We start from the raw sequence: 19,027 nt of genomic DNA, 5'->3' as shown, positions 1-19,027 counted from the left end.
TAATTAGCCGATTGCCCTACTTTCTCAGTATGAATCAGGAGGCCTCGCCTGTTGTACACTCCTCCTTGTGTTTCCTCCCGGTATCCAACTACTCCACTTACCTCTGGGCTTAGGTGTCCACCCCTGGCAAACCAGGTTTAAATCCTAGTTTAAAAGTGAATGCTTCCCTCTCAGGATGTCCCTGCAGCACACTATCCCTTCCCTCAGGGAGGGACCTTCGGGCAGTTGTTCATGAGTGATTCTGCCTCCCTCAGCTCAGCTCCACTGGAGCTGCCAATAGCAGGTCTCCACTCCTCCCTGGTCTGCCACAAAATGAGCTGCTCCCCTGCCTTTTTGCCTTTCTTAAACACTTCTCTTCAGATTTGATTTGTCTGACCCACTTTCTGAAAATTTACTTGCTGAATGTTTGGCTTCTTTGAACTCAATTTTAAATTAGCTACAAGTTCAGTGCCTTTGGGAAGTAATACTGCTGCTTTGTATAGATCTTTGTGTGACGTTCCCCTCTGATGTTATCCGGAGAAGTGATCTGCTAGGTCACTCCAATCCTTGACTCTGGGAGCCAGCCTTACCCTGCTCTGCTGTGAGAACCCCCACTCCTGGGCTGTTCACGCACAGCCTCTAGCATGTAAGCTGCTCCCAGCTACTGGATGCCGAATGACAGTAGCCAATATCTCCTCCGGTCCCAGACACAACCCTAGGAACCTCCGTCTTGCAGTGTCCTGTTTCCCCTCTGTACGCTGGAAGCTTATATGAGTTCAACAATTTAACAAAGGAATTAATATGTACAAGGCTTGTTATCCCAAGGGGAGTCCCTTGTTATCCCGAGGTTTTTAATTCCGGGCTTGACAAAGCCCTGGCTGGGATGATTTAGTTGGGGATTGGTCCTGCTTTGAGCAGGGGGTTGGACTAGATGACCTCCTGAGGTCCCTTGCATCCCTGATATTCTATGATTCTATGAGTCTATGACATGCTTCAAACCAAACAAACTGCTTCAAGTGGAACAAACAAACAGATTTATTAACTATAAAGTATTTTAATTGATTATAGGTCAAAGCTTAACAAGTCAGAGTGGTTACCAAAATAAAATAAAATATAAGCACTCAGTCTAAACTCTCAATCCTATTAGACTGGCTTGTGCAGGGTCTGCTCTTTGCCTACAACAAACAGAACTGTGAAATTTCCAAACAGGCTGATAATGTAGAATGTAGAGAAAGGGATGGAAATCCAGATGTGGACAGTTTCCAGGCCAGCGATTCCCGTTAGGATGAAGGTTGAAGGGTCAGAGAGGGTGAGGTTGAGAGCTGCCATGAGATGGTCGATGCATCAGTTGTGCTAAGAAATTCTCAAGGTGCCTGTGAAGGGAGAGAAGCATATTATCATAGAATCATAGAATATCAGGGTTGGAAGGGACCTCAAGAGGTCATCTAGTCCAACCCCCTGCTCAAAGCAGGACCAATTCCCAACTAAATCATCCCAGCCAGGGCTTTGTCAAGCCGGGCCTTAAAAACCTCCAAGGAAGGAGACTCCACCAACTCCCTAGGTAACACATTCCAGTGTTTCACCACCCTCCTAGTGAAATAGTTTTTCCTAATATCCAACCTGGACCTCCCCCACTGCAACTTGAGACCATTGCTCCTTGTTCTGTCATCTGCCACCACTGAAAACAGCCAAGCTCCATCCTCTTTGGAACCCCCCTTCAGGTAGTTGAAGGCTGCTATCAAATCCCCCCTCATTCTTCTCTTCTGGAGACTAAACAATCCCAGTTCCCTCAGCCTCTCCTCATAAGTCATGTGCTCCAGACTCCTAATCATTTTTGTTGCCCTCCGTTGGATTTTTTCCAATTTTTCCAAATCCTTCTTGTAGTGTGGGGCCCAATATTGAGGGGGTTTACACACTGTATAACAAATAGCATGGTAAATATTTTACAGTTATTGTCCATCTAAAAAAAGGGGTGAGTAGGGAGGTGGCAACATTTAGAGATGGCATCAGATTCTTTTGGTCATAGTCAAGTCCAGAGAAGTCCTCAGAGGGAGCTAACCAAGCCAGGTGAGTGGGCAGCATGATGGTAGAGAAACTTTGATGTCAATAACAGCAATGTGTATGCCCATTGGAGGAATATGGTTGAAGTCCTCAAATACCTGCTAGGGTTCTAATTGAATGGTATGAACTCAGGACAGTGACCTGGGCATCATGGTACACACCTCTGTGAAACTCTGCTCACAGTGCAAGCATGGACACAGACTAAGCAAATATTGGGATCCAGGAGGAGTGGGATGAGAATCATACATAAATACAATGCCATGAGATCAATCCATCTATGTTTCACTATCCTCTGGACTCCTCTGTGTAGTACTGGGCACTCTTCTCACACAGGATATTGCAGAACTAGAGAGATTCAGACAAGGGCAATGAGAATGTTAATGGGCCCGGGGAAACTCTCACATGGAGAGAGGTTGAAAAAACTGGGATTATCACCTTACAAAGGTGATGAATAAGAGGAGATATGAGAAAAATCTATACAATACTGACTAGGAGAGTGTAGACTGAGAATGTGTTTTCCCTGTCTCATAACACAAAATCAAAAGGACATTCAATTAAACTGAAATGTGGCATATTCAAAACAGATAAACAAAGGAATGCCCAAATTAGATGGAGGAACTCGTTGCCACAAGAGATAGTTGAGGCTCTGAGCTAAATTAGAATCGGGAAGGTTTTGGACATTTACACGGGAATTGAGACTATCCAGTTACAATAGTTACAGGTAAATAAATATTTTGGAAATCCTAGATGCCAAAGTGTTTCAGGGCACAAGCCAATCTCAAGCGGTCAGGCACAAGCTCCAGATGGTCAGGTCCCCTCTGCCCCATGCATCTACTGTGTGAGAAGAGTGCTGGGCACTTTTTAGTATTGTCCATCTAAAAAAAGGGGTGAGTAGGGAGGTGGCAACAAGCCCAGTTCCCTCAGCCTCTCCTTGAATGTCATCCGCCCAATCCCCCTGATCATTTTCGTTGCCCTCTGATGGACTTTCTCTAATTTTCCACTTCCTTCCTATAATGGGGGGCCCAAAACTGGATGCAGTACTCCAGATATGGCCTCATCAGTGCCGAATAGAAGAGAATAACCACATCCCTCGATCTGCTGGCAATGCACCTACTAATGCAGCCCCATATGCCATTAGCCTTCTTGGTAACAAGGGCACATTGCTGACTCATATCCAGCTTCCCATCCATTGTAATCCCCGGGTCCTTTTCTGCAGAACTGCTGCTTAGCCAGTCGGTCCCCAACTGAATATTGTCTATGTATCTGTAATTGAAATGTAGTTCCACCTGAGGGAAACCCACTTGGCAAGAAGTTTTCAGTCTAAAGAGCTGGTTTGGAAGGGCCTATTGAGGGCAATGAGCTAATAGGTAAAACTCATCTCAGGCTTCCTGAGAACGCTGCAGACAGCCTTTAAATAATGGATACTATGACTCTACAAGGGCATGTGACCAGCCCACATTAATCTGGACTCCACTGAATAGAAAAAAAATACCTTAAGTAAGCACAGGGACCAGCTTGAAGGCAAACTGCATCCAGCTGACTCCTGTGGACATGTTGAAAGATTCCAAGGGACCACTTTGATCATCTGTTCTGACTTTCTGTAGAGGACAAGCCAGAGAATTTCCCAAAATTGTTCCTATAGCATATCTTTTAGGAAAACATCAAACCCTGTTTAAAAAATTCTCTGTGATGGAGAATCTGCCAAGAACCTTGCTAAATTGTTCCAATGCTTACTCTCCGCATTTAAACAATGAACCCCTTATTTCCAGTCATAATTGTCCATGTATGTACCTCACCCCCACAACTACCAGCCATGCTACAGAGAGATACCCCTCACCTAGCAGCAAAACCAGGTACAGACACCACAGTGACAGCTCACAGAAATATCTCCTCAGACTAGACTAAACTCAATGGGGAAGATCAGCCTGAACTGCCTTTCAGGGGGCAAAGGGAACCCCAGCAGCAGCTCAGCCTGTGCAGGGAAGCAGAGAGGGACAGGACTGGTGGGAGGGAGAGAGGGTGTTGAGACTAAAAGAAGCCAGTGTGAGTAACTCTTGCTCAAAATGACACAAAGCATTAACGTATTGCAAACCGTTAGAAACCAGACACCCCTTCCTGAGGCTGCTTTTTCTGTGTTGTCAGTTGTTGATGTTACCATGACACTGTAATGGGGTTTCTCATGGGAGGAGGGATGGTCCGGATGTGGGACAGGGTCAGAGACACTCTGCTACAATGTGGTCCACATTCTGTTACTGCCTGAGACATCCCCCCGCCCCAGGAGGCCTTGTTACACCTCCTTGGTCTGGGAATTAGGCAGGATGTCCATTCCCTATTGCACCCAGTTTGAGGACTGAACATGACTGTGATCTGTATACTGCACATTCCTCTCCCTCCCTTCCCCCCCCCCCCCGCACACTATACATTCCTGGATCTCCACCAGTGAGATTTCCAACAGCACTTGGTTTCCTGTAAGCCAGATTCATGCTTTTCTTTTTACTGCTTTTTGGTACGTCTCATCCACTCAAAAACCAGAGCTGCAGGGGCACAGAGAGAGCAGACCCCTCTCCCTCGTGAAAAAAACAACAAGACGTTATAGTCATTGTTCTTCCCTCTAAGCCTGTCAGTTTGAGATTTCAGCAACTCTCCTGTCAGTTCTTCTTTGATCCAAACGAGCTCACCCGTCCTTAGAGGCTATGAGACAACTGCTTTTGAAGTCACTGGAGGCTCATGTTTGGTGTGAATCAGGTCATTTTCTTAAATCTCTTCATGTGGATTTAGGGTGAACTCCTATCCGTGTTGGGAGTTTTGCCATTGATGTCAATGGGACCAGATTCTCCCTTAGTGTTTAACTTTTGGCTCCAAGAGGCAAAAATCACGGCCTTGGGTTGTGCTACAGAGAGCACTATTCTGTTAAGGAGTCTGAAGGAAACACCCAGTTTATGTGGTGCTCTGAGACTGGGCATGAATTATGGGGATTTCGAAACATGTGGACCCTAATTGTGCTCTCAGGGAGGCCTGTGTAAATCAGGAGTGATCCAATGAAAGCAGAATGTGAGAGCATGATCTGGCCAGTGTGCAACACATTCCTGTTGTGAACCCTCTGGTAACACAGATACCCACTGCAGAGGCTTTGGCTGTACTTCATAACAGGGCAATGAAATTGCTGTTTTGGGAAACGTGAGCAAACAAGAAAAAAAAGCACCACCCAAAAAAAGGAAGCTACTGAAACAGATAGAAGGACACAGTAAGAGATGAGGATCTGATCTTAACAACTAATATTTGTCTAATCTATTTCCATAACATTTGTAGTTCCAATTTTACCAGGTAAATCCCTTGGTATTTCTGACAATACTAAACAGTTCAAGTTGCCGTGCTGGTGAATTCCTGCCCAGATGGTTCTTAACTTTACCCTTGGAACCCTTCCTGGGCCCTTTGCACTAACTATATTTCAGAAAGAAGCAACTCACTGAAATCCCGCTCAGCAGAGAGAGGAAATCTCCTTCCTGCAACAAGAAGGCAGAGCCCTGATTATCAGTGTCTGAATCTCACACATCTAACACTTGCGTGCTGAACCACAACCTTTATGATTCCCCAGTACAGTCCCTGGAGACTCGCAGGTTGGCCTGGACTCCTGGACAATTCCCTTGGCTCCATTAGCAGTGGAAAGAGCAGAAAATAGACCTTGGAGAATTTCAGCCTGAGAGGTTCCCTTGGGAGTGAAGACATGATTCTCCGATAACAGTGGTTCAGATTGTCTCACAGACTTCATAGAGTGGTCCGGTACAACTGAAACCCCGGAGAGAAAAGGAAGAGACAGGTTTTAGATGTATTCCTTTATATCAGCATTTCCCTGCTGCTGCCCATAGTTACAGAATCTGAGCATCATTCTCCTTATCCTCCCGGCTGACGAGCCCTGCATGGAATCCCTGTAACACGACATGCAATGTAAAGGTTTCTCCTTGTCGCACATCCTTGTTTCAATCCCATCTGATAGCCTCTCTCAGACAGGGGGTAGCACAGATTGTCCCTGCTTAATGATAAAAACCCAGAGTGCACTAACATGCTGTGGCCAGGAGCAGCCCCTTCAGTGATCAGCATGTGCCCCGAAGCCTGCGGACTGCTAGAGTAACCGCACAGGCTGTAATTTGGATAGGGAGGACAGAGGAAGAGGTTCAGAGGCACAGATGTGAATTAAGTGCCCAATGTCCATCCACATTCAGTGGGACTCGGGTGATTAAAGGCACAAAGGCAGTAGGGACCAATTATAGTCTCGGCCTTCACAATATCCTTTTTGGACCAGGATAGGTCCAAAGAGTTCCTGGAGGATAGGTCCATCAATGTCTCACATGCCCAACTACCTCAAACAGTCCCTGCCATCGAACCAATAATTTGAACAGAAAGCTTGGTAGTAACACTAACATTCAGTTTCCCAGTTTGAAAACTCACAGCTGGACCCTTTGGTATAGGCCTTCTCTTTACCTGTTGTGCATTTAGCAAAATTCTTCTAGCAAATGCCTGCAAAGTCTTGAGGTGATTCTTTAATTGAAAAATGTATTGGACTGCGGTTTTTGTTCTTCCATGTTTCTCCAAGCACGTCTGGAAAGCCTCGAGGTTGCTTCCCAGACAGCAGTTCAAAGGGAGAAAGAACGCTTGGAGGCTTGAGACACATCCCTGATAGCAAAAAGGTGGCAGGGGAAAAGTTGGTTCCAATGTTTGGCATCCGAGACTACAAATTTCTTTAACACTGTCATTAAAATTCTGTGAACTCTCTCTACCATCCCATCACTCTGGGGATGATGGATCGACGTTCTGAATGTCTTTAACCTCAGTAGATTCCACAGGTATTTCATTAGTTGTAAAGTAAATTTAGGTCTGTAATGATGCTGCCTTTGGTGGGACACTTCTGAGAGTATTAAGTCAGGACAAATTGCTTAGAGCAGGGCAGTTACAGCCCAAGGCTGGGGTTCCTTTGCACACGAAGGCAAACAAACCAGCCAAACATTGAAGACTTTGGTTTTACCCCACTGGCTATCCAGAAGTCATATAAGCAATTCCTGTAGACACTCCAGTTTCCCAGTATCACCACCAGTGACACTCGTTATGGGGACGATTGGTTATGAAAACCAATACCCCAGTAAAAGAGAAAGGTTCTCCCAATCCCAAAGGAGCAAGGCCTAGACCCAGGTAAGTCAGATCTTACCCACAAATTATGCTGTTGCCAATCCTTTAGAATCTAAAATCTACAGGTTTATTTATAAAAGAAAAATAATATAGATGAGAGCTAGAATTGGTAAAATTCAATCAATTACATACAGTAATGTCAAAGTTCTTAGTTCAGGCTTCTAGCAGTGATATAATAAACTGCAGGTTCAAATCAAGTCTCTGGAGTACATCCACAGCTGGGATGGGTCATTCAGTCCTTTGTTCAGAGCTTCAGCTTGTAGCAAAGTTGCTCCAGAGGCAAGAAGCAGGATTGAAGACACAATGGTGGGGTTTCCGGGGTCTTTTATATCCTCTGCCATGTGGAAGGACACCCCTCTGTTCTTACTGTGGAAATCACAGCAGCAAGATGGAGTCTGGAGTCACATGGGCAAGTCACATGTCCATTCATGACTCAGTTTACAGGCCGATGCCATTGTTTACATGTTAATTTGAATGTTCCCAGAAAAGCTCAGATGTGGACTGGCATCTCCCAAAGTCCATTGTCAGTTAAGTGTTTCTTGATTGGTCACTCACTGAGAATAGTCCTTTCTCAAGAACCGTACCAAATGCTTCACTGATGCTATTTAGAATCAAAACACATTGAGATACAAATACATAGTTAATATTGATAACTTGAACTACAAAAATTATACACACATACAGACAGCATAATCATAATGAGCAAATCATACCCTTGTCATAGACACCTCACTCGACAACCTTTGTACAATATTTGCTGCAAATATATAACAGTTATTGCAACAATGATCTATACGGTCACAGTTTATGTCAATAACATCACAAGGTCCTTGATCAGTAAGGATTTCTCGGGGTATTACCACTTGGGAGAATAATTCCATAAGCTCATTTGTTATGGTGGGTGCACTGGTGGAGCACAAGGGGATGGCTTTGGAGTATGCAGAGTGTAGTCAAGGATAACAAGGGTATATTGATATCTCGTAGCACTCTTCTCTAGGAGCCCCACAAAGTCCCTGCCTATCCTTTCAAATAGGTTATCAACGTGGAGGGGCCGGATTAGAGAGGCTTCAGGTATTCTCCTAGGACTGACTAGTGTGGTAGGTAGAGGGAGCCTGGAGCACTGGGCCTTGTGTAAGATCTGAGGCCTGAATCAGAGGCATTGATCCAAAGTCATGGCAGGTATTAAAGCAGATATTCAGAAGTTCACTGTCCAGTAGATGAACTTGGCAATGTTGTTGCTAGTGTACTGGGCACTAGATATTTACCTAAATATATTCCAGCTACTGCAGATCCACCCCAGTCTAGTACAGGAGAAGGTGGTTTGACAAAGTAATGAATAGGGATGTTTTGTTAAGATATCAGGAACAAGGGGAGGTAACAAACAGATGTTATGAAACTTGTTTATCCCAGTTGTTCATCTCAGTGTGTAAATGTTGGGGTACCTCACCTTAATCCTTTGTGTGGCCTTGTAGCAGGAATTTTGCCTTTACTGTTTTGAATGTTCAGGAACCAATTGTGTCGTAAGTTCAAGGACTGCCTGTTTCTTATAAAGTATTAAGTGAATGGTTATATTGTTATATTCTTATATGTTATAGAGTCTGTGTCCTTTATTTGCCACGCCGCTCCAGTCTCTTAACTGTAACTGTTATTATTTGAACTCTGTTGTTTCCTGATCTATTATTGTAACCACTCATTTCTAAATAAATGTTTCTGTTTTCAAAGAAACCACTGCTTGGGTGCCTATTCTTGATTGGAGGACTGTATCCATGTTCCTTCAAGGATCGGCAAGGCTAGCTTGTTCTGGGGAGCTCTCTGTAGATCAGAGACAAGCACCCTGATAATATCCTAGAAATTCCTTTAGGCCAGGCCACAACCTTGGTTACCGAATTCAAGTAAATTGTAAATTAATATTTAAATTTAAAAGCTTTATTATTAGTTAGCATTATTTTTTTGTATAATTGGATCTAAATGTTCTGGTAGCGTAGGGGACAGCAGAGACTCCTGCTGCTGACTGAGCCACTCAGCACTCAGGTGTTAGCATACCTGTGACCACAGAGGCAGGGCACCCTGGCGATGCCTTGAGGGCAATAAACCTGGCTGAGTGCCTTTGTCACTGAACCGTGCCTGCGGTCTTTCTTTATGAGTAACATTGAGGTCTGTCTGAATGAGCAGGCTGCCTTGTCTACTGTTACTGATAACACTGGAGCTCCAAGAACACAAGCACTGAGCACTCTGAATAGCATTACCGAGACAACAACAACCCCTTCGGCACTTAACAATGGCTAGCTGACATTCTGGGTATAGACGTAAAAAATTCTACTGTCTCGAATAAGTCAGAGACTGTTGTGACTCCTGTCCAAAGTGTGGCCATTGCATCTGTAGCTGGGATTCCATCACTTACCCATTCACCACAGCGAGTTGTTCATAAGAATGGCTAAGGATAAGATTATGTCATGACAGTTACGGAATCTGTGACTTTCAGAGACTTCCGTGACATTTTCCCCTTGAGCCCCAGGGTGGAGGTATGAGAGCTGTCAGCCGGCGGGGACCCCCAAGCTCTCAGATCTCATGGGTCGCCCAGGAACCAGCAGCTCTCAGCCGCTTTGGGTGGTGGGGGTACATGGAGCTCTGTGATGGTGGGTCTGTGACAGGAGCTCCGGAGCACAGACAGGTCACTGGCTTCAGTGAAAAATTGTTTATTGCCCGCAAAAGTCTGTGACAAAAACTTAAACTTAGTCATGATGGATCAGCTGGTCTGCCCAGCGTTCCTGAATTGTGTTGTGAATCAGGATAGCCATTCCCTGGCTGAATGCATTCTGGATGCTGTTGAGGGCTGTGGTTATTTCAGGCCCATTGAACTGGCTGGAGGTGTCCTCCACACCGTCATCTTTTCCCTCCCCTATTCCTGCCAGTTCTACACATATTCTCACTGGGGTGTCAGTCTCCATCTTCTCAGTCAGCTATTCCCCCCATTCCCTGAGGACTTTTCCAATGATTCCCGTCCCTCCCCAATATGACTACAAAGGCCAAATATTGGAAATAATTCACCTAATCAGTTTATGAAGGTTTAGCACAACTCTTTCCACAGAAAAATTCCTTCATGAGTCCAAAGGGAACATGGTGTTGATTAAATCCAAAATACAATTGAAAGTTGATAAACATTGGTGTTACTTCCTTGCAACCATACAGTTATATCCATTAGCTAAATATTCACCAAAGTATCAGGTTCGGGTAATACCTTTCCATAATGCTGTGACTCCAGAGGGATAAGGAAAACCTTGGACAAAGAACCCCTAAAAAATTTGCTCTTTATAAGTGTGACGGGTTGGATCACAGAACCCCCCTGGGAGCTGACACCCGATGTGCCAAGACTACCACTACCCGTGCTTTCCCTGCCAGCTCGGGGCCCCAGCACCCTCTCTTGCTGAGGCAGACACTCCCATCTGCTCCAACACAGACCCAGGGTCTGAATTACTTGCCCCAAAGCTGCAGGTTTACCTGAAAGCAGCTAACAAAAGTGTTCCTGTCTTTAACACTCAGATGCCCTACTTCCAATGTTGTCTAAACCCAAATAAATCCGTTATACCCTGTATAAAGCATATGCAGGGTAAACTCTAAATTGTTTGCACTCTAAAACACTGATAGAGAGATATGCATGGCTGTTTGCTCCCCAAGGTATTAATATATACTCTGAGTTAATTAATAATAAAAAGTGATTTTATTAAATACAGAAAGTAGGATTTAAGGGGTTCCAAGTAGTAACAGACAGAACAAAGCAACAGAGGGTCCTGTGGCACCTTTAAGACTAACTGAAATATTGGGAGCATAAGCTTTTGTGGGTAAGAACCTCACTTCTTCAGATGCAAGTCAGGTTCTTACCCACGAAAGCTAATGCTCCCAATACTTCTGTTAGTCTTAAAGGTGCCACAGGACCCTCTGTTGCATTTTACAGATTCAGACTAACACGGCTACCCCTCTGATACTAGACAGAACAAAGTAAGTCACCAAGCAAAATAAAATAAAATGCGCAAATCTGTGTCTAATCAAACTGAATACAGATAAGATCCTCACCAGTTTTAGAATGCTCCCTTTTACAGACTAAACTCCTTTTACCCTGGGTCCAGCAATCACTCACACCCCTTGCAATCACTGCCCTTTGTCCCAATTTCTTCCAAGTATCCTTGGGGGTGGAGAGGCTCTCCCTTTAGCCAGCTGAAAACAAAATGGGGGGGTCTCCCAGGGGTTTAAATAGACTTTCTATTGTGGGTGGAGACCCCCTCCTCACTCCTATGCAAAGTCCAGCTCCAAGATGGAATTTAGGAGTCACCTGGGCAAGTCACATGTCCATGCATGACTCACTGTTTTTACAGGTAGCATCCATTGTTTACATGCTACCTTGAACATCCTCAAGTAGACTTCTTATGTGGATTGGAGCATTTGAAGATCCATTGTCCTTTAAGTGTTTCTTGATTAGGTATTTAATTTCAACATTCCTTTCTCCAGGAACTGACCAAATGCTCTACTAAGGTTATTTAGAAATCAAGCCAGTACACAGCCAACATTCATAACATTCATAACATTCAGTAGATCATAACCTTTGAGATATGTTACATGGCATATGTAGCATAAAACACATTCTAAGCATATTTCCATAAAGTCACTATAAGAACATAGGAACAGCCATCGTGGGTCAGACCAATGTTCCATCTGGCCCAGTGTCCTGTCCTCTGACAGTGGCCAATTCCAGGTGCTTCAGAGGGAATGAACAGAACAGGTATTCATTAAGTGAGCCACCCTCTGTCGCCCCTTCCCAGCTTCTGGCAAACAGAGGTTAGGGACACTTCAGAGCATGGTTTTGCATTCTTGCCCATCTTGGTTAATAGCCACTCATGGACCTACCCATGTACTTATCTAGTTCTTTTTTGAACCCTGTTATAGTCTTAGCCTTCATAACATCCTCTAGCCAAGAGTTTCAAAGGATGACTGTGCATTGCGTGAAAAAATACTTCCTTATGTTCGTTTTAAACCTGCTACGATTAATTTGAATTTTTGACCCCTAGTTCCTGTGTTATGGGAGAGTAATATATAACAAAAATATAACAAAAATGAAAATGTAAACAGCAGACACTAGCCGATTTCCCAGCTCCCCAGGCCAACATCCCCCACTGGAGCATAAACCCAACCTTATAATGTCTTGCACTGCATAGCGATCTGTACAATGTAAGCTCATGTTTTTCACTGGAGAGTGACAGGTGGTAGGGGCCTTGGAGGTGAAGGGATCAGGATAGAGAAGAGGAAGGACTAGCAAGCATTGTGAAGTGGGGTGCAAGAGAGAAGGGACTTAGTGAGGCGGGTGAACGAGAAGAGGGAGTCGAGACCCAGTGAATGCCATGGCTACTGGGTGGCCATGGGCATTGCAAGAGGTGAGTGGTGGGTTGTGGTGGCCTCTCAAGGGAGGAGAGGAAGGATTCAGAGTGAAGAAGTGGGGGCCTTGGCATAGGAGTGGAGCAGGGACAGGAAGAGGTGGAGCATGTGTGGGGCGATGTGGAGATGCGAGATGGGGCATCTGGGGCCGAGCACAGACAGCCCATGTGTCCATGCTCTCAAAGGTGGCAGATCAGTTGTCCCCAACAGTCTCCAACAACTTCTTGGATTGTTTCAGCACTTCTGTATTACTCTCCCAGCAGATGCTGGGTTATTAAAGTCCCCCATGAGAAACAGGTCCTGTGATCTGGAAACTTCTATTAGTTATCTGAAGAAAGCCTGGTCTACTTCATCCCCCTGGTCTGGTGTTCTATAGCAGATGCCCACCACGAGAGCACCCTTGTTGCTCTCACCTCTAACCTTAACCCAAAGACACTCAAGAGGCTTTTCTCCAGTTTCCTACTGGAGCTCTGAACAATCACACTACTCCCTTACATACAGTGCAGCTCCTACACCTTTTTCCCCCCGCCTGTCCATCCTAAACAGTTTATACACATCCATGACAGTGCTCCAGTCATGTGAGTTACCCCACCACTTCTCATAGTTCCTTGACTGTGCCAGGATTTCTAAATCTTCCTGCTTGTTTCCCAGGCTTCCAGCGTTCATGTACAGGTATCTAAGATAACTAGCCGATTGCCGTACTTCCTCAGTATGAATCAGGAAGCCTCTTCTGTTGTAAACTCTTCCTTGTGTTTCCTCTTGGTATCCCACTGCCCCACTTACCTCTGGGCTTAGGTGTCCACCCCTGGCAAACCAAGTTTAAATCCTAGTTTAAAAGTGAATGCTTCCCTCTCAGGATGTCCCTGCAGCACACTATCCCTTCCCTCAGGGAGGGACCTTCGGGCAGTTGTTCAGGAGTGATTCTGCCTACCTCAGCTCAGCTCCACTGGAGCTGCCAATAGCAGGTCTCCACTCCTCCCTGGTCTGCCACAAAATGAGCTGCTCCCCTGCCTTTTTGCCTTTCTCAAACACGTCTCTTCAGATTTGATTTGTCTGACCCACTTTCTGAAAATTTACTTGCTGAACATTTGGCCTCCCTGAACTCAATTTTATCCGGACCAGTGATCTGCTAGGTCACTCCAATCCTTGACTCTGGGAGCCAGCCTTACCCTGCTCTGCTGTGAGACCCCCACTGCACACACAGCCTCTGGCATGTAAGCTACTCCCAGCTACTTTCAACCGAATGACACTAGCTAATATCTCCTCCGGTCCCAGACACAACCCTAGGAACATCCATCTTGCAGTGTCCAGTTATGCCCTCTGGACACTGCAAGCTTCTATGAGTTCATCAATTTAACATTGATCTGTACCAGGCTTGTTATCCCAAGGGGAGTTTCTGACATGCTTCAAACCAAACGTACTGCTTCAAGTGGAACAAACAAACAGATTTATTAACTATAAAGAACTTTAAGTGATTATAAGTCAAAGCTTAAAAAGTCAGAGTGGTTACCGAAATAAAATAAAATATAAGCACATGGTCTCAACTGTCAATCCCCCTTCAAACACATATTGAAGTCCTTAATGCACAGGTCTGTTCCTTTAACCTGGACCAATCTACTGTGTTGAAATCTTGTCTTTTTCTCAGTGTCTTGGTTGCTTGCAGCATAGGTGGGGGTAGGAGAAGGGCCCAGTATGTGTCCACTCTGTCTGTTTTATACCCTCAATCCATGTGCTTGTAGAACGCAAGTCCAGGTGTGTCTTGGGGGCATTGCTGAGTCTCTCCAAGCAAGGTTTAGCAATTCCCTTTTTGGGGCCTCATGCACATGAGTCATTGCGTTGTAGCTCCCTTGCTGGACAATGGCTGTTGATGGCTGGTTTGACACCCTGCCTGGGCGATGGTTACTTTCCTTGCTGTTGCCTCAAGGGGGCTAATATCTGGCAGATTCCCCAACTTACAGCATGCTTTAGTGACCACCATCCAACACGATTCTCATAACTTCATATGCATTAATGATACACGTATATGGATAAAGAAATTACTTTGAGCAGATCATAACCTTTCCCCTGATACCTTCAAGGCATGCTTTATATGTAAGATCACGGTTATATGAAAATGAAGAATATGGGGTTACACTACACTCCCCCAAGGTATAGAATGTCACATTGTGTCTTTGGATTGTAGCAGTTTTGAAACAGCACTTACCATTTCCAGAATATTTCTTTGGAGCACAATGATAAAAAAACAAAACTAAAACTTTCCATTAATTTCTGTAATGCTGAAGGCTTATAAATTCATCGGCATTTTTGCTCAGGAGAATCATTTCTGTGGGTCCCTTCATTGTGTCTAAATACTGAATCTGAGAGGAAGCTGGCTTGACCAAGTTTAATTTGTTGTGAAATATGTTCAAGCGGCCGAATACAAAATCTCAGGTTTACTGCTCTAACCCCATAATAAAATAGTAAAGGAAAAAGGTTTAATATGATACTAGTCTCTGGAAAGCCATCCTATGCAGAAATGTGACATTCACCTTAGGCAGAAAGTGTGCTCCCCAAAGATACACATTTCAGCTTTTATCATTTTTATGAAGATTTCACAAGTTACACACATATTTACATGTCACTAAAATCCAACCCATCAATTTCTCCCAGTTCCCAAATGTAAGTGGGGAACTACTGTAGTGAACTTTCATGAGTTAAGGCACTACCCCACGGGAATTGGCTAGCAAAAGGATCTCAGGTCCCACTCCTATTCCATTTACCCAGAAGCCCGCGTGCAGTGCTGGGTGATGCAGTGATAAGACGTTAGGTGTCAGGAACTTCTCAGACTGTGAACTTCCACAATGCTGAGCTCAGCCAAATTGGGACAGAGAACCCTTGATTAACAAGGAGATGTCATTTCTCCCTCTTGTCATACAGGTTTAAGGTCAGTGTCCCCCACCGATCACCTTCTGCTGGTGTATTTGCCCACTTTGTCACGAAGTTCTTTGGTTTTAACCCCATAAATGATAGGGTTGAGCATGGGGGGGACAAGGAAGTTGAGGTTGGCCAAGATGATGTGGACATGGGGAGCGATGTCCTGACCGAACCGGAGTGCCATAGAGGTGAAGACGAAGGGAGTATAAGACATGAGCATCACACAGATGTGCGCTGTGCAGGTGTTGAGGGCTTTGTGGTGGGCTGTCTTGGAGGAGATTCTGAGGACAGCCCTGATAATCAGACCATAGGACAGGGCAATGAGCGTCAGGTCTGACCCAATGACTATGAATGCTACCACTAAGCCATAAATCCCATCAAATGTGGTGTCCCCACATGACATCTTCACCACAGCCATATGGTCGCAGTAAGTATGGGGGATAATGCGGTTGGGACAGAATGGCTGCCTGGTCAGGAGCAAGGGCAGAGGCAGAATGAAGAGAACAGTTCTTATCAAACCCACTAGCCCTAGCTTAGCTATTCGTGCATTGGTGAGGATGGTAGCATATCTGAGAGGGTTACATATGGCAATGTAGCGATCAAAGGCCATTGTCGCGAGGACGGCTGAGTGCATAGCAGTAGCCGCATGAAGAAAGAACATCTGGGTGAGGCAGCCACACACAGTAATGCCTTTCAAATTGAACCAAAATATACACAGAGCCTTTGGTATAATGGAGGTCGACGTGCCAATGTCTGTGAGTGCCAGCATGCAGATCAGCAGGTACATCGGCTTGTGCAGGGTCTGCTCTTTGCCTACAACAAACAGAACTGTGAAATTTCCAAACAGGCCGATAATGTAGAATGTAGAGAAAGGGATGGAAATCCAGACGTGGACAGTTTCCAGGCCAGCGATTCCCATTAGGATGAAGGTTGAAGGGTCAGAGACGGTGAGGTTGAGAGCTGCCATGAGGTGGTCGATGCATCGGTTGGGCTAAGAAATTCTCAAGGTGCCTGTGAAGGGAGAGAAGCACATTGAGGGGGTTTACACACTGTATAACAAATAGCATGGTAAATATTTTACAGTTATTGTCCATCTAAAAAAAGGGGTGAGTAGGGAGGTGGCAACATTTAGAGATGGCACCAGATTCTTTTGGTCATAGTCAAGTCCAGAGAAGTCCTCAGAGGGAGCTAACCAAGGCAGGTGAGTGGGCAGCATGATGGTAGAGAAACTTTGATGTCAGTAACAACAACATGTACGCCAGTTGGAGGGAAATAATTGAATTCCTCAAACACCTGGTAAGGTTCTAATTTAATTGTATGGCAGGGACCTGGGTGTCATGGTACACAGCTCTGGGAAACCCTGCTCACAGTTCAAGCATGGAGAGAGACTAAGCAAAACATTGGGATCCAGGAGGAGTGGGATGGGGAATCAAACAGAAAATACAAGACCATGAGATCAATTAGTCAATGTTTCACCATCCTCTGGACTCTTTTGTGTAGTACTCAGCACTCTTCTCACAAAGGATGTTGCAGAACTAAAGCGGTTCAGGCAAGGACAATGAGAATGATAACGGGCCTGGGGAAACTCTCTTATGGAGAGAGGTTGAAAAGACTACGGTTATTATCTTATAAAGGTGATGAATAAGAGGGGACATGAGAAAATTCTACAAAATACTGACTTATAGAGAGTTGATTGAGAACGTGTTCTCCCTGTCACATAACACAAGATCAAGAGAACATTCTATTAAACTGAAACATGTCATATTCAAAACAGATACAAAACGAATGCTTCCTTCACTCAATGCCTAACTAGACTGAGGAACTCATTGCCACAAGAGGTAGTTGAGGTCATGAGCTAAGTAAGACTCAGGAACGGTTTGGACGTTTATATGGGAATTGAGACTCTCCAGTTACAATAGTTACTGGTAAATACATATTTTGGACAACCTAGATGCCAAAGGGTTTCAGAGCACAAGCCAATCTCAAGCTGTCAGGCATTAGGGCAACAAGCTCCAGACGTTCAGGTCACCCCTCCCCTCCGGCCCCCATGCATCTACTGTTGAGTTTCTTACGCCTTCTTCTGCAGCACCAGTGGCTGTCCCTGTCAGGGAAAGAACACTGAACTTGATGGAGCATAGGTCTGATCCATGATGCAATTTCTACGTTGGAAAGGAGCCCAGTTTCCTCTATGGAAACAGACATAATCATGCTGTGCTAAGACTTTGTGCTCAACAGAATGGGCACAAATGGCACAAGGGTCCTTGTCTTTAGGGCTACAGGCCTGCAGGTCTGTTACTTCCCTTTTTTCTTTTGGTGAGACACTTTTTTGCAGATACCCAGCTTCGTCTGAGGCATAAGTTACAGGTGTTAACTGACAAGTGTCAGCAACTCAGCTACTAACCCTTCTCATGCCTGAATATCGATGAAGTTTCCAGATGACACAAAAATTGGGGGATTGTAAATAATGAAGTGGACAGGTCACTGTTCAGAGCAATCTGGATTAGTTGTTAAATGGGTCAAAGCAAACAATATGTGTTCTATTATAGCTACGTAGATATCTTCATCTAGGAACAAAGAATGTAGGTGATGCTTACACGGTGGGGGACTCTCCTGGGAAGCAAATGACTCTGAACAAGATTTTGGGGAGTGAAGGGATAATTAGCTAAACATGAGCTCCCAGTGTGACTCTGTGGCCAAAAGAGACAAAATGTGATGCTGGGAATCTCAACGATATGTAGAGTGGTTATTTTACCTCTATATTTACCTCTATATTTGCCACTGATGTGACTGCTGGTGGACCCTTTGTCCAGTTCTGATATCCACAACTAATGATGGATGCTGATATACTGAAGAGGGTTCAGAGAAGAGTCATAAGAATTATTAAAAGATTAGAAAACAACCTGCCTTATAATGATAGGCTCAAAGAACTCAATCTATTTAGTTTAACAAAGATGGTTCGGGGTGAATTGATAACTGTTGATAGGTACCTACACACAGAACAAATATTTAATAAGCTTTTCAGCATAGCATAACATGATTCAGTGGCTGTTAATTGAAGTTAAAGCTATTATGACTGGAAATAAGACGTAAATTGTTTAAATGGTGAGAGTAACTATTGGAACAATTTACTATTTTTTTCTATTCATAACCATGTTTAATTTAATCCTACGGGGAGAAATTCTCATGTGACTATGGCGCCTTGAAAATGCTATACTAGGTGTGTATTTAACGAGACTGAGAGATCCCGTGAGGCACTGCACGGATGAACATTTTAGGTCAGAAAAAAAAATGACTTAGGCCCATGAAATCTAGTACAGTACAGCCCTTGCCATTAATGGCTAACAGAGCTGGCTAGAAAGTGGTCCCAGAGCATCCTGGGTCTGTGTCCCTGGAGCCCACTTTTTCAATCAGCTACCAGTGGTTCTTGCAAGGGCCATCTGTATTTATCTAGGCTCTCATATATCCTGGA

At 44.6% G+C, this 19,027-nt stretch overlaps 1 protein-coding gene across 1 annotated transcript; it reads right to left on the bottom strand.

Annotated features, from left to right (window-relative positions):
- Positions 1-15,586: 15,586 nt before the first annotated feature.
- LOC101934669 (olfactory receptor 52P1-like) lies at positions 15,587-16,525 on the bottom strand. The gene has a single exon (XM_008176696.2). It carries the CDS (start codon positions 16,523-16,525, stop codon positions 15,587-15,589), a length of 939 nt encoding a protein of 312 aa, XP_008174918.2.
- Between the last annotated feature and the right edge of the window lie 2,502 nt (positions 16,526-19,027).

Source organism: Chrysemys picta, chromosome 1 (genome assembly GCF_011386835.1).
Source record: "Chrysemys picta bellii isolate R12L10 chromosome 1, ASM1138683v2, whole genome shotgun sequence".
NCBI lineage: Eukaryota > Metazoa > Chordata > Testudines > Emydidae > Chrysemys > Chrysemys picta.
The sequence above is the reverse complement of the archived record's forward strand: the minus strand, read 5'-3'. Positions and strand labels throughout refer to the sequence as shown.